This window comes from Gadus macrocephalus, chromosome 16 (assembly GCF_031168955.1).
Source record: "Gadus macrocephalus chromosome 16, ASM3116895v1".
Taxonomy (NCBI): Eukaryota; Metazoa; Chordata; class Actinopteri; order Gadiformes; family Gadidae; genus Gadus; species Gadus macrocephalus.
Window position 1 is genome coordinate 21,341,418 of NC_082397.1, and position 26,773 is coordinate 21,368,190.

General features: G+C 42.6%; 2 protein-coding genes across 6 annotated transcripts in view; both read left to right on the forward strand.

The window, feature by feature from the left end:
• The first annotated feature begins 324 nt into the window (after positions 1-324).
• Positions 325-5,256, forward strand: tnfaip1 (tumor necrosis factor, alpha-induced protein 1 (endothelial)). 4 transcript variants are annotated; one of them, XM_060076297.1, is made up of 9 exons: positions 393-527; positions 711-754; positions 842-921; positions 1,032-1,369; positions 1,699-1,868; positions 3,233-3,316; positions 3,528-3,580; positions 3,767-3,962; positions 4,579-5,256. In XM_060076297.1, the coding sequence occupies exons 4-9, from the start codon at positions 1,141-1,143 to the stop codon at positions 4,804-4,806; spliced, it is 960 nt and encodes a 319-aa protein (XP_059932280.1). In that variant the 5' UTR covers positions 393-527; positions 711-754; positions 842-921; positions 1,032-1,140; the 3' UTR covers positions 4,807-5,256. The 4 variants fall into 4 exon arrangements, with proteins under 4 accessions (XP_059932276.1, XP_059932280.1, XP_059932278.1 ...); XM_060076295.1 differs by having other exon boundaries at positions 842-892; XM_060076293.1 differs by lacking the exon at positions 711-754 and having other exon boundaries at positions 325-527.
• Positions 5,257-6,339: 1,083 nt separating this feature from the next.
• sgsm2 (small G protein signaling modulator 2) overlaps positions 6,340-26,773 on the forward strand; it is a 66,896-nt gene continuing 46,462 nt past the window's right edge. The window contains exons 1-2 of one of the 2 annotated variants that reach the window (XM_060075974.1): positions 6,340-6,882; positions 13,128-13,203. In XM_060075974.1, coding sequence (XP_059931957.1) covers positions 6,823-6,882; positions 13,128-13,203 — 136 coding nt within the window. In that variant the 5' untranslated portion in view covers positions 6,340-6,822. The remainder of the gene's footprint in view (positions 6,883-13,127; positions 13,204-26,773) is intronic. The other variant, XM_060075975.1, reaches the window with a different exon arrangement.

Genomic DNA, 26,773 nt, shown 5'->3' on the forward strand with positions numbered 1-26,773 from the left:
AAAATAATGCACGCAGTCTTGTACCTTTGCTTTTTATTCCATTTTCCTTTTTATTTATTTAAAAAAAAATCAAAATAAATGTTTTATGGATAAAACTACCCTCAGGAATGATTGGCTTGGTTCCAGGCTTAAAACTATTCATATAACGATTTTCAATCAATCAGTCATGTGGAAATTGATTGGGAACTTTACGACCAGAGCTGTTCAAAAAGCAAAATTTACTTGACAGCAGTTATTAACAAGAGTATGGCTATTATTTATTATAAAGATATATCGAAACTGACCTGTCCGTCTCACTAGGGGGCAACAGATCCCCGCACTCTGGTAACCAACGCTGGGTAACCTAAAAGAAGAAGATACTCACGTTGGCTAATGGCTAGTCAGTGGGCTGATGTATAATTTTTAGCTAAAGACATTATTTTAATAACTGGCATACTTCAGACCAAATAGTATTTATGTTTGCGAGCCCTTACTGTTATAAAGTGTGCCGTTTTCGAACAAGAAGAGAAATAACACATCAAGTCTGGGTAGGTAAAGTTATGTTAGTTATGATCACAACAGTGATCACAGCTAATCCTCATCTTTTATTTATTCGCCACATTTGCCTTTAAATTGCTCGGTTTGTATGTTTTACTTGGTATTTTTGTGGACGAAATGTTTATAGCGATCTATACTGTCATCAAACGGTAATGACATGTTCTGTATTGTAGCCTTATGTTTTTGGAGTTCTAACTTCACAATTCAATACATCTAGGTAAGCTCCATCAGTAGCCGTTCATTATGTGCAGTGTTAATGTGTGATGTTAATGTGGGAAAAACTCTGATCTATTTTCCTGTCCAGCCACATTCCATTCCTTGTAAAGGGATACACCATAAAGAGATATCAGTAGGGGTAGGTGACATCCTCCCTTGCCTTGTAACGTAAGCACATGCCCTGGGTGATCTGTCAAATATTATTATAATTAATAATGGTGTACTTTGCAGAAGCAACCTAAAGAGTAGCGCAATTCTCCCTTCAAATCTCCCCCTAGATATGAGCTGGACTGGGGAGAGGCTGTGGCGGCCTCCCCAGTAGCCGGCACCACGGCGGGGGACCTGCGGACTTCGGTCTGCAGGGTGGTCATCTACCTCCGAAAAGATATGTCCGGTGCCAGCGCTCTACACGCGCCGCAGTCTCTGGATGACCCTCCTCTAGCCTGCCCCAAGACCAAGACCTGCACCAGCCGCACTGCGGTGGGCCCTGGGAAGTATGTCAGACTAAATGTGGGAGGAACCCTGTTTTACACTACACTGGAGGTGCTGACCAGACAGGACTCCATGCTGAAAGCCATGTTCAGTGGAAAGCAGGAAGTGTTTACCGATAGAGAAGGTTGGTCTCTGCTGAAAAAAACATTCAAAACGTTTGGTCCATTTTCGAGTTTAAGTTAAGACTCCTCATTCCATATAGTGCATTTAGTGCATCCTCTTTGATAAAGTTGTATATTTTCAAAGTCAATACTTAAAAAATCAAATTACCATTGAAGTATGTGCTTGCAGAAACCATGAGATCTAAAAGTTAAACTATGTATGGTTATACAGTTCAGGATGAAAATATGACAACATTGGCACAATTTAGCACCCCTACAGTACCCCCGCAACTGAAGTGAACGATATAACCCAGCTGTAATTCACTTTGACTGCTTCTATTTCTGCATCCAGGCTGGATCCTGATTGACCGCAGTGGGAAGCACTTTGGCAGCATCCTGGGCTACCTGCGGGAGGGCGCGGTTACTCTGCCCAAAGGCCACCAAGCTGTCCTGGAGTTGTTAGCGGAGGCCAAGTTCTACCTCCTACAGGGCCTGGAGGAGCTGTGCCAAAGCAGTCTGCAGGTCAGCATTGCATACGATGCAATAAAGACACAGACAACACAGATGTCCTGCCTACACGTCGACACAATACGTGTGTTGGATTTATTAGCTTATAATTATACACGAGTACATCCCCTTTGTTGGGGAATGAATCAAAAACTAGAGAAAGGGTTACTATGACTGCATCACTTGTATCACTCAATATTTGAATGCATTATTCTCTGTGTGGTTACAGTAAGGTTTATGCAACCATAAATAATCAAATGTTACTGCAGCAGGCTATCATGGTCATCTCGTTTGTCTCTTTGGGAGGCAGATAACGACGTAAACCAAGCTGCACTTCTCTGGCTGTCTAATAACTCTTCTGTATCGCTTGATGTGACAGCATCAGCGAATCAGCCATGCATCAGGACAACGGCCCCGCTCAGCTTTCAAAAGTTTATTGGTCCAGGACTAGTGTGTCTGTGTTTGGGCCTCCAGGCTGGCACCAGCAATACGATTTGCTGTGCACGTCGGTGTGAGGCGAGTTGAAGTGGGTGTTCATCACGTTGACAGATGTTCAGCCGGAATGCCTGTTGGGCTGACAAGCAGCGCCGGGGCTTCCAAGGCTTCAGAGAGATCTACTTGTTTCCATGGGGACAAGATGGCAAATCAGTTGTGCAAGCACATCGGCTCCCATTCATTTCCCCATGCGTGATTTTATATGAATGAGCATTACAAGGCCTCCCTCCCGCTCATTGTCAGCACCAGGTGTCTTTTTGGTTTGTTTCGGGGGGGTTTTCTTATTGGCCAGTTAGAGCTAGAAACGTATGTCTATCTGACGATGAAGTGTTGATTCTCGGCACCTGGGAAGGTAAAATACTTTTCTCCTGAGGAGAAAAGGGCGTGAAAGATAAGACATTAAACGACTACTTAAAACTGATTTGCTGCTCATTGTATTTATGGCTGCAGGGCATTGCTGCTGTTTGCTACAAGTTAGATTGATTGTCAGATAGTTGCTGGCTAAGCATACCAATTATCTGCTATCTGGTAACCACACTTTCTTTACAATTACATTCTTTATGCATTCATTCATCAAATGCCTTTCCTGTGCATCCATTTAAAAATAAAGACCTGGTTACATTCATAAGATAGGCTGTATTTTGGCATTTTACCATGTGAACCTTTCCCATTTGCATATCTATAAATATTTATTTTCTCCTTGTGGGTAATAGAGCATCTACATTCAAGGCAGTTTCAGCTAGGTTCTTGAGACCGTCTTGAGCTTGCAAACTCACATTCTGGTCTCAACAGGCTTCCTGTAGTTCATAATAAAATATTAGGTTTTGGAAGTGTTCTGTGGTGACTGTTAACATGTCTTTCTCTGATTGGACACTCTCGCACAGGAAAACGAAGAGCAGGCACAGTGTGTCATACCTGTAATCACTTCTATGAAGGAGGAAGAGAGGCTCATAGAGGCATGTACCAAGGTGTGTTCACGAGGGGTTGGGTGGAGATACGTGTCATGTCAAATGTTCACATAACAGTTACATCTTTCAAAAGAACACCTTACCTTGGAAATGTACTGTCAGACTACAACCGATTTGATGGAGCTGAGTTTTTCCTCACTTTGAATCTTAACTTGACGTTATTTTTTGCCATTCTCTGCACATTGGTCCTCCGGCCTTCTCTCTCCGTCAGCCTGTGGTTAAGTTGGTGTACAACAGAAGCAATAACAAGTACTCGTATACCAGGTAAGCCACCGGCACTTCCAATGTCCTTCTGGCGCAGACTGAAGTTAATTAACGCCTTTAGGACCGGTCTTCCGAAGCTCATATTGCATGAGTTAATCAAGTCTTTATTAGCCGTGGGCACCGCGGTGGAGTAAATTATTGACCAATTATGTCCCTCATTGTCTTTTTTGCGCCTGCGATAATCAGCACCTCGGACGACAACATGCTGAAGAACATCGAGCTGTTCGACAGACTGTCCATGCGCTACAACGGTCGCATCCTCTTCATCAAGGACGTTATCGGAGACGAGATCTGCTGCTGGTCCTTTTACGGCCAGAGCCGCAAGCTGGCCGAGGTGTGCTGCACCTCCATCCTCTACGCCACGGAGAAGAAGCAGACCAAGGTACCGCCCAACTCACTGTGTCTGAAAAGAGCCCAGTGGAACATCTGTTTCAGTGCGTCACATTGGCGTGGGGGGGGAAAGCCCCCAACATAAACAAGATTGCCCAGGATGTTCTAACACAGTGTGTTGTAAAGCTCAGTCCTTTATTATTGGACTCGCTGGTAAAACTGAAGCAATAACAAATGTGTTTAGTGCTTTGATTCATAGCTGTAATTAATACAAGATCAAGTTGGTGGCACTGTTCCTAGAAAGAAAGCTTTCTGACTGAGCGTAACAAGCTACATGGTGGTTTGCTGCCTGAACTAGAACAATGCTGAACTACAACCATTCATTAATCACCATCATCTATGTATTCCGTATGTGTTGTTTATCAGGAAGGCCGCTGAATATCACTGGAAAATCATTTATTTCGTACTTGATCTAATTAGTCATTAAGAGGGTTTAATAAAGCTCATCTTAATAAGTGGATAGAGTTATATGATAGTTGCTCAGGTGACACATTGAAAAAGTGTAATGCATGAACCGGAGCTCCATGGAGGATGAGAGCCTGTCCCCCTGAGGGACACCGGGGGCGTGTCCCTCCCATACTCACCGGCTCCGCTGTCACCGGCACCAGGTGGAGTTCCCGGATGCGCGGATTTACGAGGAGACCCTGAACACCCTCCTGTACGAGACCGCCCCCGCCCCCGACCACACCCTCCTGGAGGCCACCCGCCGATGCCACGCCCCCTGCGGCTCCCAGAGCGAGGAGGACGACGCGCCGGGGATGGAGCTTCGCGAGCGAGTCCGGCGTACCCACGTCAAGCGGTACAGCACCTATGACGACCGGCCGCTAGGACACTGAAGCCGTCACTGTGGCGCGCACACACACACACACACACACACACACACACACACACACACACACACACACACACACACACACACACACACACACACACACACACACACACACTTGCCTTTCTTCCAGTTGCAAAAATCAGGTCCTGCACCACTGTGTGCAATAGTACAAAATAATAACAATTTAACAAAGCTAAAATCAAACCTTTTTACAAAATATATTGAGGCCGCATGGCATTGTCGACATTATTATAACCCCAATGTATTTATTTAATTTGGAGGTTTCAAAATTGCTGCTTCCAATTGCTTAAACCTTGTGAGTCTAGGGTTATGATCTGATGCTAATATGCACTTTGGTGTCAAAAAATGCGGAGGTTTGCAATCATGTTCTAGTGCAACCGATTCTAGTGCGTGGCAAGATTTGTGAATGAATAAAGAGTTTCATATGAATTAAGTATTTTGCTAATGGAAATGTTTCTTTAGTAGTGTTTTCCAAATTTAACCACATTTTCCTAACATTTATAATAGGCTAATTATATATATATATGTGTGTGTGTGTGTGTGTGTGTGTGTGTGTGTGTGTGTGTGTGTGTGTGTGTGTGTGTGTGTGTGTGTGTGTGTGTGTGTGTGTGTGTCTCAAAGATGAACAAAGTAACAGGACACTTAATACCTTTTGCACATAAGATTCATTGAAGTCTGAGTTGGTTTTAAAAATATTAAAAAATATTTGAAAACATTTTTTTAATGCAGTTTTGTCTAATGCCTAAAAAATGTTTTACCTGACAACATTTTGCTTAATAATGTATTTAATAATTTATTATCAAAGAAAATGGAACGCAAGCAGAAAAGAAAGACAAGTAAAATATGTTAAGTGAAGAGGAATTGTGAAGAATTGTGCTCCTGGTTTTGACACAATTCATGCAATGGTTTCAAAGCAATAGTAGTTCTTTGTAGAAGTTAACCTCATACTGCACTCATCAGTTATATTTTTCTTCTCGACAATTGAGTCCAATAGCACATTGAAAACACAGTAGGACTCCTAACCACACCACTTGTAATAACCTTCCAAACAGTAACAGCCCTCGGTGACACAAACACCGTACATACGGAGTCAGAGCAGCTAGCGACAATGGCTTTTAATAAGTGCGTGGAGTGGACAGCCCGTGAGGCAGCAGCTCTAAACGGTGAATTTGCACCAAATGGAAGTTGCTCCATATCATGCTGACATGACGTCACAAGCCTTTTTTTTTTTTGCGGCAGCCAAATTTGGCATCACATCTGATAAGGGGATGGTGGGCACAGTCTTTTTTTATGAAGTTATTTATAGCTTTTAATGCCTTGGTTTCATGAAGCTTATTTAATGCACGCTGAATGCATTCTAATAACAGTAAGCTGTCATTCGGTATTAAAGCGTTCTAAACGCAACAATGTGCTATCATGGCAATAGTTTATTTTGACGGAGGATTGCAGGATGTCCGTTTATTCAAATGGATGCTTTGTGTGTTTAATCACATAATTGCAACGTGGTGTTTGAGAAGACCAGAATTTGCTTTACTATTGTGTTTACACATGTATTTGCATTGGGCTCCGTTCAAATAATCAAAACACGGCAATCAAACCGTACCAGCGACGCTGTGGTTCCTCGGTCACGTTAGAGAAACGCTAAAAATAACCGTCTGTGAGCTTCAATGATGCTGGGAGGATTCTGGGAGCGTGAAGTGATTTATATTAGTCCATTGATCAATAACGCGCGAGAGGCGGATCCTGCTCCTCTCCGCGTCACTCCGAGAGGCACGTGAAGACACGCTCCTCCGTGCAGCGCTCCGCGGCGGCACACCGATGAGGATGCGCCAGTGTCCGGCTGTCAGTGGAAGCTCTTCGGGTGTGAGGAGGAGGAAGGAGGAAATAAGTAAATAGATATATAAAAAAAAAAGGGGGGGGAACGGTGCTGACTGAGCTCAGATCTCGGACACTCGGTCATCGCGGACGCTCGTGGGCCGACTCCGGCAGACTCACAGCCATGGGGTCCTCCGCCGAGGAAGGCTTTAAAGAGAAATTATTATGGACCGTGAAACGAGAGGTAGGAGGTCTGGATAAACGCCCCTGTTGAGCTCGATGATCCAGACCCCTGCTCAGTGGAGCCAGCGGGGGGTTGGTTCCACAGAGCAAGGGGCTGGATCATCGAGTGCGTGATGTGTTTTGCAGGTTTTAAAACGACTATGGTTTCTGTTTTGTCTCAGTGTGATGACAGATGTGTTGCGTGTGCAAGACCCGTCAGCTCTGGGTTTTAATTGTGCATGGTTACTTTATTTTTTTTCTCGTTATATTCAATTGTGCAGAGACAGTTGTGGTGTGTGTGTGTGTGTGTGTGTGTGTGTGTGTGTGTGTGTGTGTGTGTGTGTGTGTGTGTGTGTGTGTGTGTGTGTGTGTGTGTGTGTGTGTGTGTGTGTGTGTGTGTGTGTGTGTGGGTTCAAATCATTGATTGTGTCATTTGTTTACTTATATGCTGTTGGATAAGTTTACCAACAGTTGATATTCACGTAATGGCATACTATTCTGGAGGAAGTAGCGCCACATTTACTTTAGCTGCTGCACATCTCCGTCCATGCGTTCTCATTGTGAAATGGATATGGATGTTTATTCATTTAAGTTTCACTTTTCTTTTGGAATCATCGCGACAAAATTAATATTTAATACTTAATAAACCACTATTGGTTTAAAGCTGACTGATGTGCTACTTTATAAACTATCAATGCTTCTCTGCATCAATAATGCATCCCACCCGTAGTAATAAGGCAAAGTTATTATAATATGTTTGAAAAACCAGGCCTGTGTAATCTTTTGTTCTTTATTGCTGACAATTATAATAGCGACCTGTCTCCCTAGTCCCCTCTAGTGGCACAATAATGGCACAGCTTGAGACCAAAATTCACTTTGTCTTTCAGTAGGCTAATCAGAAAAGCTTTTTTTAAATCAATTATGAAGGCACTGAACACGCAAACACTATCCTGCATCAGCCTAGTTTTACTCTGTAAATGTTCTATATTGGAATTGATTCAATCCATTGACTCAATGAACTTCAGAAATATCAACGTTTTCTTAAGTCCTTCACCCCTCATGCATCTATGAATACGTGAATAAATCCGCTACCAACAATGTGTGCAACGTACAACTGGGGACGGTTTGCTCATAAATATGTGTCTTTTCATCCAAACAACGAACATGGAGGACGTGAGATTTGGGTAGCCTACTGGCTCACAAAAAAATACTGACTTCTTCATAACGTTAAATGTGATAGGCTAGGTGTGTTTGAATGAACACAGTTGTGTATCGTATGCATTTTGAAGGATGTCCCGGCCGGTCTTGTGTATTAGATATATAATCTTAGAAACATCTTAGAAATTATAGTTTTGGTAAACCGCCTAAGGTGGTGCAAATCCTCCCCTTGTAGCTTTTGTTATATACCTTTACATGTTTTATTAGGATTACATTTTCCAACAAGAGCTGCATTGCTTCAGGTTTTATAGGTAGGCCTATACCTATAACATTGCCAATTTGTTTGTTTTGCAATATCCTGACAGATAGATATATTTGCATTTTTCATTGCGTTATAGAAAGCTGTATTTACTTTGTAAATGTTGGACGTTCAACATAGCATTGAATCAAACGCTACCTATATACATGCCTGGCTATTCCTTCTCGTTTTAAGGATGTTTTCCAATCTACAGGCGGCTACATTGGTATCGCTTGGCAACAGCAAGCATCCGCGGGTCTCTCCTGCAGACCTTACGAACGCATCAAGTGTTGATTTTGTTACAGCTGTGAAGCCCAAACTATCAGAGTGGGCTTTGTTAAAAAGCTAATGCTGAAGCACTGTCTGCAAGCTAGTAAAGACTTTCTGACTTATAGCAATAGCAGGAGGTTCAATACAGCTGTATTGAGAGTTATGATGTGTCTTTTTTGGGGACAGGCCTTTTGGAAGGTGCTGAAGTTATCATACTTAGTGATTTGAAGGCTGTGACAGTGAAAGGATCATTTGTGTGGCTGAGGGCTACCATTAGATAGTAGGTGTTGCATTGCTCCCACTCCTCACAGGCTTTTCCAGGTGTAAAGGCATCTGATGACATGGACACGATGACCTGACACTTTATGACTATGGGAGAATAATGACTTTAATCCAAAATCCTTGATAGAGAGTATGAAAGAATACAATTAAATGCTAGCCTTTGGCTTTGAAAATTGTCTGCAGGAGAAAAGTTTGTTACCTCATTTTGTCCACAAGTACTATAGGGTGTTACCCCAATCTTGTCCTTCTTTCTTTGTCACTATAGCGATTCGTTGACAATGATCAAGCAGACTTCAGATCAGATATTGGTGCAGTGAAGTGTATTATCATTTAGCCCTGTAATACATTTCGGCGTTTCAAAGATGTTGCCATTTTTTGGGGAAAAAATGTATTCACCACCATTTAGCCATAGTTGTTTAAAAAGTTATAAACCATTCAAAGTTTGGTTGTTTCAATATAATTTTAAAATAACCCTTTACCCTTTAAATAGTTATTTTGTTCTTTCGCTTGGAGTCATTCTAATTGCTTTTTCTGCAGGAAGGTATAGTCTCATGTAATTAAAAAAGGTTGAGACAGTTGTATGTCAAAGGTATTATCAAACATGAATTAATGACTTAAAATACCAAATAATTGCTCAAGCCTCTGGAAATGCAGATCATTAGATGTAAAAAAGCATTCCCATCTCAAATGATGGCAGACTGCCATCACAATTTACTCAGGAATTGTACAGATATACATACACATTGTTGTATATAATCCAATGTAAGTACAACTTTGGCCTCAAGAATATAAGGCAAGCTTTCTGAGACAGTTGTATCTAATGCCGTTTTATTTATTTATATTGCGGTGCTTTGGTTTCCATATTGCAACCCACGGCTAAACAACATTATCCTTCCTCCTGCCCAAAATAAGTATTTCGGTGCAGAGGAGAAGGGCTATTCCACCCTCTGAAAATAATAGAGGGAATATTTCCTTCTATGTTTGCGATTTTCATAAGACAATACAAAGCAAGCCTATATCTTAATATCAACTGCATGCATATTCACAATTGTGTGTACAATATTGCGGGCACTTCGAATACTATCTAACTAACAAAGACAGATTCCGTCTTAAACAAAGGTTTAAGAATGAGATTGGAAATGGTATTATAGGTGAAAGAATGCCAACTCAATGCCCATTCAATAGTATTTGAGTATTTGAAGTCATTGATTGTATTTTGCTGCTAATGCGAAAATACAGATGGTTGACTCAAAACCTTGGGAGTACCTTTTACATTCTGCAACATGGATATTTTCACTGCATGTTTCTGAGCAGATATCTCTCATGGTTTTAAGTCACGTCAAACAAAGGTGGGTTGGATTGGTAAAGGCCTTGATCAGTTTCCACTTGTTTGTCAGGCCGGCGGTCAGTTGTATCCCCGCACGGCACCCAACTCGTTGTTATCGCCCATCCTTAATAAAACATGAATAACAAACCTAATTAAGGCTGGCTTCCCTGCGTCCGGCTGACAACAGCACAATGAGATATAACCACATTATGTTGCAAAAAACTAAAGCAAAAGCACAAAAAATGGCCAGAAATGACTGAGGGAATAGACAGATGAAGATATAGCACAATAGCCATTGCAATGCGACTTGCAAATACCAAGCCCAGTTTCCTTATATAAATGGACACTGCCTAAAAGGCAATTGACTGCGCACTTCCACGACCATGGCTTTGGGAGTATTCCAGGGATTCATCTCATTGCTTCCAGGTTGTTCACTTTTGGCCAGCAGCATCCTGTTGATGCGCTGTGCCTCAGACCCAGCCCGAGCCACAAGTGTGAAATAAAGAGCCAAGAGCAAATGTGTCCTTATGTAACAGCCAGCCTGTCGCCTAATGAGCTCTCCCCTCTGACACGGCCAGAAGCCATTAGTTTCTGGATTCTCAGTAGTGCTTAGAGCCCAGTTTACTCTGCAAACAGGCTTCCATGCACATAGCAAATAGGAAAGCCTTCCTCCAATGAAACGTAAGTGTGTGGCTGTGTGTGTGTACTAGCGTGTGCACGCGTGGCTGTTCATGAACCCACAAACCGTTTGCTTACTTTAGTTCTTCCTTGTCTGCTGTGTGGGGATGAGTGGAACATTTGATATTCAGTTTTCGGACCATTATGAACACCCCCTCCTCAAACACACAGACACACACACACACACACACACACACACACACACACACACACACACACACACACACACACACACACACACACATGAATCGTCCCATAAGTCCCATAAAACACCCTCATGATATTATGTGCTCAGAGCTGGATGAGATGAGCTGCCTCTATCATAAATAACCAAAGGACATTGACGTTATAGACTGAATGCTTGTTACACTGGAATTAATATATATTGGATCAAAACATTTAATAAAAAAACTCTTGAGAACCCTCACAGCGACATTTCTTTGCCATCAATTATTTAGGCCACAGACATAATAACATAAATGAATCATCCAGATTTGGATGTTGATGTCTACGCATATGATGTAAAATGTCACTTTTTGATCACCTTTGTGTTCAACATTCATAAAGATCGCCTGAGTCGACAGATAATATATACTTTTGATGCATACTAATATGGTTTAAAACAACCCAGCCACAGCTAGTCTTGTTACAGCTCTGCAATAATTGACCAATTCGATCTCACACAACTGATGTATCCATGCCCTCGATCAACCTGAGATGTGGTTATCGATTACGTAGCTTTGAGCAACTTCCTGACACATATCAGTTTACTGATTCATTGTGAGTATAAAGCTTCCCTGCGAAATTTGATTCCATGTGCTCAGCTCTTGCCATGATGTATGATGCCATCTCAGTGTTCTGAATGACCTGTAAATAATTATGTGTGGGTTCATTGTATGCATCTCCGAAGTAGAAAATCATCGAGGGCATTTAAGTGGTGTGCATGCGCTAATTAGCGTCAATTCAGAATAAGTAACAGTAGTTGGCTGCTCAAACTGTGATTACCAATGGTAGCTGCCTCGATCCCTTACTTTATCCCACCAAAAGTACCCAAACTTTGCCTGCACAAATACAGGGAAATTCTATGGTGATGCTGAATACATAATATACGGTAATGTTAGTAATGGTCATCATTTGTTTTTAAGATATGATCTGATCACACAACGGGTCTTCTTCAATCTGGTTTGGGTTCCATGGGCGGTTATCTGTAGGAAAGGCAGATCAATTAAATATTTGAATGAGTTGGAAGTTGAGTTTCTCAAGGAAGTGATTCTCCCCACCTTTCTAGCCTCTCTAAAACGTATACTTCCTTGAATCAATGTGCTTCAGCCTCTACAGTCAGTCCTGCACTGTGGTTTAAGCAGTTACATCACATAACAGAGTAATTTAAAGCCTTCTGTTTGATAATTAGATGGAATTCAGTCGGAAGTTATAGACATGGCTCTAATTAACGAATGTCAAAAACAGTGCTTAGATGCGTTGTTTTAGAAAATGTCAAAGTCGTTGAACGAAGTTGAACTAAAAAAAATCAACATTATGGAACTAGATGGAATTTTTATATGATTGAGATAGCAAGACCATCGGCAACACTTTATCTCCAATAGGAGGAGCTGCTAATGAACACTAACAGCAAGTAATAAGACCGCCTGCTAGATTGAATCCAATGGACTGCCTACTTGTTTGGGATTAGTATATTTAGCAATAGTATAATCGTTTGGGATGGGAACTGGAGGGCAATTTGGGACTTAAGCACTTCCACTGCAATTCATAAATAAACGTGGAACATTAGGACTGGCAGGGTTAGAGAATCATGCCACTATTTGACAAGCACAGATTTAGAAGGAGCTTAAAATAATGAACTTGACGATGAAAGCCTACCGTGAAAAATATGATTAATGTCCATTACACCCACTATCTCCAGTGAACATAATTATGGTATTTTGAAACCTAAATTACTTTTTTTTAAATATATATTATGTTGTTTACAGTTTGCTTGTTTACAGTAAACATATTCTTGAATAATGTTAGAAGTATTACCAATTCAACCTATTATGTAAGGGTATTAAACACAGAAGCTGATTATGATTTAAGTGACTTATCCAAGAGGAATTTTCACTAATATAATTGCTCAGTAGTACACATGATAGTTATGAGTACATTTTTAATACTGATAAAACGATACGTATTAACTTCAGCCGTTTCGATTCATTTGTATGCATTTCTATTTTAAACACAGTTTTTTTTTCATTTACAGGTGAAGCAGATAATGGAGGAAGCTGTGACTAAGAAGTTTGTCCATGAAGACAGCAGTCACATCATAGCTCTTTGTAGTAAGTACAAACCCCTCTATCTCCTGTCCTCGCCCAGTCTATCTCGGTCTCTATCAGTCTCTGTCTCTCCCAAGCTATCTCTCCTCCTCTTACGCACACAATGTCTAATGTAGCCCTACAGCAGGCCTGACCTGACGTCACAGTTCCCGTAAATGTGCTAAATAATCACTGTGGATCTCCTGGAAACGATATTAAGTGTTCCCAACACGGCATTCGGTCTCGTGGTACATGCATGTGTCATTTGTTCTGTGCTTATCGTGGATTTCGTTGATCCAAAGTTTAATGTGCTCTTGTGTGTGACTCACATTTTGACAACGCATGATTTCCTATTGGTTCTTTTCACTACATGTCTAGTTGTAGCCTCAGATCAGCCAGATGACAGGTTAGCTTAGGACTTGTCCTGGAGCCATTTGTAGATGTAGGGGGGCAATATCTGCTATGGAAGATAAAGAGTAGCAATTCATTGGCTGGTTTCATTCTTAAATTTAAGGATAGTAGAACAACAACAGTCTTTGAAAACGTTTTGCCTGGCAGGATATACAGGTGTATTGACCTGCAGGTTTGTTTCTTAAAAATGTAATTAAATGTCAGCTCTGTCTCGCCCGTGTTTTATCAATCACAAGAGCTATTGACTCAACACCATGTGATTTGTGCTGTATATCATTTCAGTTCTTCAAGGTTTCTTCAAGAACCATGTATTTTGAAATCTCCAGTTGTTCTAACTCAAACAGAAGGGCGATTATGCTGCGATTATAGTGCTATAAAGGTAATTCGACTAGGCACCAATGGGTTATTATAAGCCCAAGGTTAGTGTATCCCGTCCCATAGCTTTCCCATCTCCTGTACAAACAGGACAGTTTGAAAGGCCTTTCACCCATGAGCCATGGATCAGCGCCAGAGAAGCAGATCCGGAGCTGGTCCGGAGTTGTCCTTTTCACCCACATAGACAGGCCGCTTCAGACTTGTTCACACGTACCAGAGATACTCCGTATACTCTAGGCGAGGGGTGGCGCCTGGGCCGAGCATGTAGCAGGGCAGGACGTGAAGCATAGAGTATGCAGTGGAAGTCGCAGTGGTTCATTTGCAACACATCGAATTGCAGGTGAGGCTACCATGTCCGTAATGCTTCCTCTTTATGCAGTGATATCAATACTGCATTCATTGAGCTGTATCCGCAATATCAATAGAAGAGCCCCGCTGGATATTATCTGGATACTGTCCGATTTACAGTGCGTGTGTGAAAAGCCTGTAAGGGAGATAGCGACGAGCTTCAAGTTGAAACATTGTTCTGCTAGTTAGAGCAGTCTGAGCTCCAATTGGCCTCTATGACACTTGTCATCGCAATACAGTTCATGTGATGGGAAGCGGAGTGCGGAGGCAAACCTGGTGTCATTTTATTTTGGATACGTTGTCCCTGCAGTTAAATGTAAATGATGCAAACAAAGAGACTTGAGACCTGAGGATCGCTCATGGGATCCAGACCAGATAGTTAATGTGTTATTGGATCTTAAAGTATTAAGAGGTAAACCGAGGCCTCTGGTTCCCTAAATGGATGTCAGGAACATTCTCTTGTACCTGTTGGCTGAATGGAGGCAGCTTGTGTCTGGTGGTTGGGCCGTTCCCTCTTTACTTTACTTTGCTACTACTCCTCAGTGTGCCTAGCAAAAGAGGAGGTTCTCTCCCTGTCAATAGCAACACGTTGTTGATGAAACGAGGCGCATTGCTTATGATAACACGATGGTGTGCAGTTGTATCTCAACTGTTTTGTTATGGAACGAAACAGTTGACATTTGCCTGCCTATTTTACGCTTGGATTAAAAATCGAACTCCACAATAATTGAATCCTCTAAATACATAGGATGGTTGGTTGATAGTGCGAAGCATACCCTTGTAGTCACCGGCTATATGAGGTTCAGCAGCTCTTATCTGCGTCGCAGAATCGCACAGAATAATATAAAAACAAAATATTATTATGTCTCAAAAGAGTGAATGAAAGAGACAGACCGAAAAGATGGGGCTTAACTGACCAAAAAATGCAAACGGGAGCTGGTCTTCTCCCGCTTCTATGTTTGAATTAGCTTATTGTGTTGAGGTAAGAGGAAGTGAGTCTGATGCAGGTCTTGGCTTTTTCCCATATGGCCTTCTCAAGCAAATTACAATCTGACCCTCTGGAGCTTATGCTCTGTCATATCTTGCAAATTGCATTGCACATTGTGTGTGTGTGTGTGTGTGTGTGTGTGTGTGTGTGTGTGTGTGTGTGTGCGTGTGCGTGCGTGCGTGCGTGCGTGCGTGTGTGTGTGTGTGTGTGTGTGTGTGTGTCTGTGCGTTTGTGTCTATGTGTTTGAGCATGTGCGGGTGTGTGTGTTTGCGTATGAACACTTGGAAGTGTTTGCATGACATTGAGGCTGTCACAATTCAGCAATCAATTCTTTTTTTACACACAAAAGCCTCTGCCACAGTGCACAGCTCGACGTGAACATCAGTCTTTATTACCGCACACACAACCAGAGGATGTCAGTCTTTGTTGTGTGCTTGGCCATGCAGTATAGCTTTCCCCGTGTGACACCTAGAACTAGGAGATACATATGAACGTGCAGCCCGTCCCTGTTTGAGTGGTGGGCCTAGAGGGGCTAGTGGCTGTATTTAAGCAGGGAAACATGTCGGTTATTTTCTCACTAGAACCACATTATCAATGCCCAAACATGCTGGAACTTGCAGACCTCGCCAGCTGATGACGTCCCCCAGAAAAAGGTGAAAGGACAAAGGCTAATGAGCAGGGATGATGTCACAGTCGGGCATGACTCACCTGACCAAATTTGTGTCTCTCCCCTAATGTTGGTTAATTGAGCCGATGAAGAACACCGCCGATGTCTTGTCAGGAAGCAACCGGTAGCACTGAGAAGGGCGTGTCTGGTCTTGGCCAGCGTATGGAATGAGTTAATCAGGACATTCATATTCAGGCCTACCTCATCAAGCCACACACGGAGAAGATGAAGACGGTTTGATGAACGGGGTGTTGCGACATCATTAACGGTTTCAGGTCCTTTTCGATTTGGATGCACGTTCTGTTGTGTTAGATACTTCCCAAATTATAAGGAATACATTGAAGGTTGGCATCAAATCAAACGATGATTAAATGATGTCAACGTGGAACAAAATTGGTAGATTATAATCTGGAATAGCAGTAGATAGAAAGGCTATTATATTCAATGCTCTTTCAGAAATGAACTTTACCGTGAAATAGAGTGCTGCAGTGGGATGATAAACTCAACTGATTCTCTTTTGGAAATCCTTTATCTCAATGACGTTTTATGGATTGTACTAATAGTGCCATGGATTAAAATATGGCTCACAAATGTTTCCCCCTGGACATTCTATAATTTAACTATGATGGTCCGTCAGATATAACCAGAAATAAATGAAGTAGAACTTAATGATTGCACACAACTTAATGTTTGCCCTCCATATTCAGCCAATCACAACGTGTGTTAGTACCCGACTGTTGTATAACTGTACATCACTATGTAGGAGTTCCACAACTTTCTTCCACAGGATTCCGACCACTCACATAACAACCTTTTATCAGTCTCCATGGGGGTGTCAAATCTTCTGAGAAGCTATGTTTTATTTGAAGACATTGGCAAGTATTCTTGTATGTGTTTATATTTGCAAGTGTGTGGTGTGTGTGTGTGTGTGTGTGTGTGTGTGTGTGTGTGTGTGTGTGTGTGTGTGTGTGTGTGTGTGTGTGTGTGTGTGTGTGTGTGTGTGTGTGTGTGTGTGTGTGTGTGTGTGTAAGTGCGTTTGTGTGAAAGAGTGTCTGTTTGTGTGTGCATTTGTGATGGGGGGGGAGTGATGAGGGTGCCAAATGAATGTGTTAGCTGAGGGTTTGTGAAAGCAATTTATCCGATTTTCTGTCTTGTCTATAGGCTTGGGCCTAAACACACTTGGCCCTTTAATTCAAAAATAGTGATTTCTGTTAATAAATTGGGGATCATTATTAATTATCAAACATGTTTTGCTCATTCATCAATTCATTGCCATTACTCTATAGTTATTGAGCCAGGTCCAGAGCTGATCCAAACACTAAAGGTCTAGAGTTAATGGCTCCACGAGACACAGGATCCAGAATACACAGAGAGACCTTGTGGAGGAAATCCATAGTGTGGTCAAAACAAACAATATCGCTGTTCCAGCATAGTTAGTGATTTGTGCTTTGCATAGATAAATTATCCAGTTGTAGGTTGATATAAAATAAATAAATGAATAAACCATGAGATTAGGCCAATTAAACTGGAGTGAGGGTGTAGAAAGCCACCTTGATGTATTTAATGGCAACACTGTGGGAGATTAGAAAGGCGACACTGCAAGGTTAGTAAGAGTTAGCCTGAATGGGAGAAGGGATGACAGTTATTACCTTGGCCTGCTGATGTTAGCGTGTGGCCTGGAGCTGCTAATGGTCTCATTAGGAATACCAATCATGTCATAACCTATCCTTGAATGGACATCTGGGGCTCAACATTGCTGGGGGACGAGTCTCCGTTGAGATATGCAAATAAAATAAAGAAATATTACAGGGGAAGCAGTTGGTAAAGAAAGGCACAGAATTGTATTTATGGGGCATCAATCTGTTCTCACCCCAGCAGCTGACTACTCGGAGGGGTTGACATTTTCTCTAGGGGAATTCAGAGTTGCGTATAATTCTTTGTGCCATTGCTCCGTGGAGTTGGCTCTGCCAGTGGCTGGCACCCAAAGCTATGCAACTAACTCTGGGTGCCAGCAAAAGCTATTCCGATCAGAGCTTCTCAACCTTTGAACAATATCGTCTGCATTGTCTTGCCTTCTTGACTGCACTGTCTGCTACCAACCAAAGTTAAATGGTGTGCCTTAATGGCCTCAGATTTCAACCTCCGGAGAACATTTACAGATCGGCATCAGGTTAAGGTCTGGTGGGACAGTTTTGCATTGCTCTTACGCGGTGTGAAAGAGGCCATTAGGAATGAGAACAGGCACAGCCACTAACAGCCCTTATAGGTGCTTCTTAAATGCGTGGGGGCCATCCCTAATGGGTGTGGCTTTCAAGCTCTAGTACGGTCAATCAGATCCATTCCTATGCCTCTGAAATTCCCCAGATAGCTAACGGTAAGATGGGCAGAAAATAAACATTTAGTCTTACATTCAGCACCTTTTAAGTATTTGGCGTAGAAAAACAAACACTGTACAAAGAGAAGACGTGATGGTCAATAATGTCGCTGCTGGAAGATGCAGACAAAAGTTTGGACTTGGACTTGACTTTTTGATGAATTCGGCAAACTCAAATTAAATATGTATGAACCAGTCCGATCAACATAAATATAAAATAATGGTGAAAACACAGCTAGCGGGAAACACATCCAGTTCAGTCATTCTCCAGTCTCCCCTGTGTCACTCGGAGCCATTAATCTGCTTTCAGCATTTCAATAGCGCACCTCCGAACGAAGCACAAAGAATATCCAATATCATTTATTAGTTTACCACGGTCGGTTATGTTGCTGAAATGTCTCATGTGTGTCTAATTAAGTGTTGTGTAACCAAACTGCGGATATTTCCAAGAGAGGGTGGTGGAAATGTGTGGTGGTGGCTGGGAAAAGGGCAATTTCTCAGGAAAGGTAGTTCAGAGTGACATGGGCTCTCAACTCTCTAGACTCTTCAGACCTAAAGCCTCAGTTTGACTTTTTGAAACATGTTATTGTGCAGTGCCCTCTGAATTAGCTTATCTCATCCATAGTTCTGTTATGTCTTGCCGTTGTAGAATAAGATACATTTATTTGTTGTTTTCTCTCAGTGGTTGCAAATTGTTAAACTGTTTTCTCTTAACCGTATTGAATTTGCAAATGAGTCTGTAATAAGGATGCGACAAATGTTTAACGAACACAGATCTCTGCTCTTTATGTGATAAATGGAATGGCTCATCATAGCATGCCATCCATATTCATAGTATTCGTTCCAAATTATACAAGTTCAAATTACGTAAAGTACTTTATATCAGTACTCAGGGGTCTGGCTGCAGACCCCTGAGTACTGATACTGCACGCACGCACACACACATGCAGACACACACGCACACACAAATTACACAGACACTGACACACCAGCCACGTCAGAACAGCTCTTAGTCCTGTACCTTCCATCGGAGAGGCATATGGGTGCAAAAATAAGGCTTTATTGGCCGAAATTAGGCTTTACTTTGGCACTCATGTGTTGTATTTGGGCTGCGGTCTTAACGATACATATCACTGACGCACCCTATCCATCACACACGTCTCCCTGCTCTTGCTCTCCTCATGCATGGGCTTCACTGGTCTCACTGCCTCTCATGCCGAGTGGCCACACACAGCCGTTCAATATCGATCCCTGCCGGACCACCCGTCACCCGCTGATCTGCTCTTGAAAACCGACTAGACTGGAGTCGGGGAGGCCACGGCTGTGTTTCATCTCCCTCTCTGCTGACAGGGCCTCTGACACCGCCGCTCTGTAGACCAGGCTGAGGAGATCAATGGCGGCCCCAGCAACCTGACTAGCTAAAGGACAACTTTATCTCTCGCTGTCAGACGGTATCGGATCAACACATACAAGCACAAGCACAAAGGGGTTCATCCACAAGCTTCCAGACTCATTTCACACTTCTGTCAGACACATTTATATATATATATATATATATATATATATATATATAGACAGTATATCTATAAAAATAGTTCCTTGGCATATAAACAAACAGCAATGCACATTGCTATCTCACTGACTTAATTAGCCATTATTAAGTCAGTGAGATAATTAGCCATTAGCCATAATTCAGCCACTAATGATATGCATGTATTTATGCTTGTTTTTCTATAGCAGTATGTTGGGATTAACGTTTAGACTGCATTCATTTCAATCCAAACATGAAATCATCATCTATATTACCAGTTATATTTCAGATTATTTAGATTTTACAAAGCGGTGTTGAGCCATAGAGGAAAGAAGCTCTCTGAAGATCCAAAGCAATCTAGCCTAATTATACCATCAATAATAAACACTTTGTAAATGGCACTGCAAGTTTATTATACCCTTCTGGTCGCATAAGATGTTCTTAGCAGAACAATCATTCTTTCAAAATCATCTTTTCTGGCTGGTCTCGGCACGCAAAATACATGGGACTTTTCTAAGGCTGCTTATCTAGAAGTAAGAGTCTGCAATGGTTATAGTTTCAGCTCTGTATATTGCTATCTATGTAACTATTCAAAAGCCTGACTTCAGTATTATACCATAGCATGTTGACCTTCAGGTTTTATTCTTAGGTGTTATATTATGTTGCATCACTCATTCGTTGTGCAAGTTAATTATGTGTTGATTCCTAATGAATCTATGATGGAGGAACGGACGTAGTGTCTAGGATAACCGTGTCGGTATATCCAGAAGCCCAGGTCCTCGTTGACTCTGACATTGTCTTGTGAGCATCAGAGTGTATAGTACCCTCTCCGGGCCCCCCCTCGCAGGCACACTCCTGTGTGCTGTCTCCCACCATTGTTTCATATTGTTTATCCAGCAAAGCCCCCATTGAGCCATGACTATATCTCCCGGAATCAAGCCTGCTTGAAAAGCTTGTACAGAACAACATGTGCTGGGAGTAAAATGTTAAACTCCACTTACCCTCGATTTTGACATGGACACAAATGGTTATTTCTCGTCTCAGCTCTGATTGGTGCGCGTTTGTATGGTGAGTGACACCATCACGGTGCGTATTCAGGCCCATGAGAGACAGCCATTTCAACAATCAGGTTTGTCATGGTAACCTACGACGATCTGCCTTGGCACGAGACGATCACCAAGCGTCGGTAGTTCTGACCACCCAACAACGGAAATAAGTCCAGTTACCATTCAGGCAACCCTTGTGACCAGAGGTAGGCATAAACTGTGAGAACCAATACCCACTCTCACCTCTCTCACGCTTCTTTTAATCCATCTCTCCCCCTCTCCTCGTTAATAACCTCTCTCCCTCCCACACAGCCATGGACATGCCGGGCCTCAGCTCCTGTACGGCGCAGCCAGCCAATGCGCCCCACAGCTTACTGCCTTACTGCCTAATCATCCACAACTCAGACAATCGCTGTGATTATCGCACTCCACTCTTAAAGTAACGAGCAAATTCGCTACCTCCAAGATAAAGCATAGATTATCGTAATGGGATCCTACTCCCAGCTGTTTCAGAGCCAAAGATGTATGATGCATGGGAAATTAGACCAATATTTTTCCATGATCATGTAGAGGGGAGAGGGTAATCTCCAGTCTCTTATTTTCTAAATGGGAAAATTTGTGAAATGGGAAAAACTGTTACATTGAATCAAAAGAATGCGAACTGAATGCACACTTATACTGCCTTTCATTGCCACTTAATTTCTCTATTTATCTATCCAAGACTAACAGACTAATGTACTTTGTGTGTTTTATTATATTTTTCTAGTATAATTATAGTTTCTCTACCACGGATCCACTGATATCATTGATAGAGAATCAGGTGTTTGATTATTGACTGATTGACTGCCACAGTGCCCTCCCCAATTACGTGGAAGCCTTCTTGTTAGGATTTGACCTCTTACGAGCAGATTCTCCTAATTGCCCCAACCAAGCACCAGCACTAAGTGACCAAATGTGCTGGACAGTTTGACAGAATCACCAACGTCTCAATCGAATTGCATTAGAAACAAGAAACTGCTTCCATATAGTCACTTGCTCTCCTGAGTGAGGCTAAAGATTAGCCAGACCTGCTAGGCGATGTGCTTTTATATCATCATACACAGCCATATGTGTAAATGACACTGGTCATTTAATTCGTCTTGACATCCCAACTCTCAACGTGGTTCTACGATCACAAAACTACATAATTACTTCACCTATGTTGACTGGGAAGGCTGTCTACGTAGGAATTATTAATGAGCAACACAAATCATAACAATTCAGGCACCTTTTCATTGCGGCCATCATGATTTATCTCTGCCCTTAGAGCGATATATCTCGGAAATGTTCAATTTCTGCACCGCAGAAGCATTTCACCTTTTCTGTCCACAACGTTTTGCTGACTTCTGATGAACTTGAAGGCCGCTCTTAGCCATGGCTGTTGTGTCAGAGATAGATAGAGAGAGAGAGAGAGAGAGAGAGAAAGAGAGAGAGAGAGAGAGAGAGAGAGAGAGAGAGAGAGAGACATGTATGACATGACATGACAATGACTGGAAGGGGGGGGGGGAAATATAAGAGATGTCTGCTTTTACAAGATGGTCTAGAAAAGCTCTGTGGAAGAGCGATTGAGCGAGAGAGAGAAAATAAAGGGGAGAATAACGAGGCGATAATATCAAAACACACCCACGAGCATGTGTTACTGTGTCTGTCTCTGCTGAAATGTGTTTTCAGCTGCTATGTACCATTTTGTGTGTGTGTTTGCGCGCATGTTTGTCGTAGGGCCTCTTGTGTGAAAAGAAGGAAAGGTGAGGTGAGTGTGACTGAGACAAGATGAAAGGAGATGAGGGATTTGAAGAGTGTGTTAGTGTGTGTGTGTGTGTTGTTGGCCATGGTCGTTGTGTGTCCTGTGTCTACCTCTCTCTCTCTTTGTTGTCATTCTTTTTATGATAAATGCTGATATAAACGTTATAGATAATTATATCAAATTTTTTGTGTTAGAGTTTTCTGTTATGATTATGACAATCGTGCCCGTAAAAAACGAAATCACCCACACAAGAATCACCCTCACCACCTCATAACGTTGGGAACCAGCTCCACTCTTGGTTGGTCGTCTGCCTGTAATGCTTTTGTTTTTTATCGCTCAAAAAAACGAGGGGACTCCGTTCCAGTTCCAGCAGCTCCCCCACATCCCTGTTTCAGGCTGTTGCTTTAAGACTCAAGCATTATCCCTGATCCCTCGCTGGATCCCTTTAGGTCGGCTGCGTTCTGATGAGGCAGACGCCGCGGCGCTCATGATTCTGACCGGCACCTTTGACCACTCAAACACAAGTCCCACCCCACGAGTCCGTCCCACCCCTCCCCTACCTCCCGTTCCAAAAATAGCCAAGGTTGCAGCAAAGGAAGAGAGATGCTTTCACATCAGCCAGCCGCTCTCATTGTAGGACAAACTATGCTAGCTACGTCATGGCAACGGCTCATATCCAATGGCAACCAGAATGGAGGAGAGCAAAAAAAAAAGCAGATGCAGATTGGTTGCCATGCCAACACGCCTGACCTCCTCAGCCTCTTTTTACACACATACTCTTGCTGTCCTTTCCTCCCCTTGCTGCCGTGCTCCCTCCTCGTGCCAGGGAGCAGAGGGGGGGGGGGGGGGGGGGGGGGGTTAACGGAGCGTGCGAGGACCGCGGTCTTCAGCTCGGGTTGGAATCCCCAAGGCCCATGTGTGCTGCGGCGGGGGCTGGTCTGCGCCAACTTGATCATCTTTCACTTCTGCGTCTTCCGACTTCCGCACAACGCAAACCACAGCCACAGTCGCGTATTTCGTTGTGTTTTTTGAGCAGTGCATATTGCCCAGTGACAGTGTCAAAAGCATAGCCAATCATTAAAACAGAACCTCAAAGTGACAGTGTGTAAGGTTTAGCAATGTGTTTATTATTTGCTGAATGTATAATGATCTAGATATAACTGTAGTACACGCTGATAGCTGACAGTAGCAACAATTCCATATGTTACATTTAACCATACACCTGATATATTGTATTGTGAACGTTTGACTTCGGACCAGAGTGTATGTTTTGCTTGCGCTTGTAAAGCGCTCGTTGACCCTTACTGACTGACTTATTCCAGAGTTATTCCAGAGTTCGCGTTATAGCGAGAATAATATATTTCATGTTGTTTTGCCTAAAAAACACAACCAGCCTTTTTATTTTGTCCAGTGACAGTACACAGTGCAGCGTTACTATAGGAAGTACGACACAACTAAATGTAATAAGCTTGGACATAATTCTTTCTGACTTGACTATTGTGTCCTCATATCGTACATTTAACTGAAAAACACTTTGGATGTTTATATATGTCCCATGCTTTTTTTTTTCTGGCAGCTTATTTCGTTCTTTCTCATCTTGTGTTTCTCTGAATATTTATTTTAACCTTTTACTTGCACTCTTGCAATCCTTTTTCTCTTTCCTGTCTTGCCATGTACGCAGAAACCCAGTGGGGCAGCATGAGTCATAGTCAGTAGAGTCTGATCACATGACAAAGACACAGAACTACTCAAGTTTTCTATTATTATCTGTTCTATTGTTCTTCAACTGATCTAAATCGGAGGAAGCTGCTCCAGTGGAGGTTTTCCTACTGACAGTAGAGAGAGACTCACTTGTATTTATGGATGTACATTTATATACACCATCTCCTCAGTTTAAGAAGCGTTTTACAGTGTGGCTAGAATAAAAATAAATACCTTGTTTGTATCCAAGATAGTTCCTCATGCATGTGTGTGGGTGGCATGTGCCAGGGAACATAGCGAGGAGGCCATGGTTTAGGGCAGGCTTCGCAAGGAGACACACCCGCAAGAAGGTGCCAAGGCGATGTTGAGCTAACATGTCAGTGTTTTACTACTCATTCCTCACACTTGTCTCAACAAATCAATTAGTGTAATCTAATCCGATTAGTTTCACAGGTGGGTTCATGCACACACACACACACACGCACCCACACACACACGCACGCACGCACGCACGCACGCACGCACGCACGCACGCACGCACGCACGCACGCACGCACGCACGCACGCACGCACGCACGCACGCACGCACACACACACACACACACACACACACACACACACACACACACACACACACACACACACACACACACACACACACACACACACACACACACACACACACACATTCACAGCCATATACAAAGACTATATCTGCACAATTGGTAATGGATCTGTGCACAAAGACTCTGTATCCGTTTAGGAGTAGAAGTCAAGTGCAATTTAAAGTTACATATGAAACCAGCACAATGAGGTGTATGGCAAAATGCTTTTTCGGTAGGCTATGGTGACAAAATCAGTTTGTTAATTGAATATTCTCCCTTGTATTCTGTCCCTGATGTGCTTGGGACAAAAGAGACTATATTTCATCATGCATGAATGGACTTACCTTTTGTTACACCACTAGGCATACATCTTTTACAATAGTTCATAATTCCAGTTAATTCAATTCAATTCAATTCAATTCAATTCAATTCAATTCAATTCAATTTTATTTGTATAGCCCTTAATCACCATTACAGTCTCAAAGGGCTTAACAGGCCAAATATTTGTGACACCCCCCTTTACCCATGCCCCCACACGGACAAGAAAAAACTCCCTTGAATCAGCAAGGAAGAAATCTTGAGAAGAAACGCAGTGTAGGGGATCCCTTCTTCCAGGGATGGTCAGGAGTGCAATGGGTGCCACAATTGGCATACAGGTAAATACATGTACATCATATTTAAAAAGGTGATGGGGTTCTGGCCGGTTATCCATGAGGAGAGTCCAGGCATCCAGTCCAGCACCCGCAGCACGCTACAACTGACAAAATAGTGAATTAGAACGGAAAAGTACATAGTGGGAATGTATAATGTAATAAGAAAAGCACAAGCAAACAGAGTAGTCTTCACTACGCATCTGTTGTTTTCACACTCCAAATGCAAGATTGTAGAGGTGCGTTTTGAGCTTCCCTTTGAATAGCTCCACAGAGTCAGCTTCCCTGATCGCTGATGGCAGCCTATTCCATAAAAAGGGGGCTCGATAGGCAAACGCTCTCTGTCCAGCCGATTTCTTTTTAACCTTCGGCAATGAAAGAAGGCCGGCTCCCGAAGACCGGAGAGACCGAGAAGGACTATAAGGAATGATCAGGTCCTTCAGGTACAATGGAGATAGTCCATGCAAGGCTTTATAGGTTAGCAATAGCACCTTAAAGTCTGATCTGAAAGTTATTGGTAGCCAATGTAAAGAGGCGAGAATAGGTGTAATATGATCAAACTTTCTCGTTCTGGTCAGCAATCTAGCTGCCGCATTGTGTACAAGCTGTAGACTCTTTGTAGTAGAGTTCGGTAATCCCGAGAACAGTGCATTGCAATAGTCCAGTCTTGACGAGACAAACGCATGAATCAGTGTCTCTGCATCCACTACAGATAACATTGATCTGATTCTTGCAATGTTTCTCAAATGGAAAAAGGCAATTCTAGTTATACTTCTTATATGCTGATCAAAGCATAGTTGAGGGTCAAACAAGACACCAAGATTTCTGACGGATGCACTCTGTGGGATGGCGAAGCCATCCAACCACAGAGAGACATCCTCAAACTTTTCCCGGTCCCGCTTCGAGCCGATAATCATCAGCTCTGTCTTCCCAGTATTAAGCTGTAGGAAGTTTTGTGACATCCAGCCCTTCACAGCAGCCAAACAGGACTCAACCTTCTGAATCTGGGCAGAATCCCCGGAATCTACAGGAATGTAGAGCTGGGTGTCATCCGCATAGCAATGGAAACTAATTCCGAAGCCGCGGATTCTGTATACGGGAATACTCTGCCACTC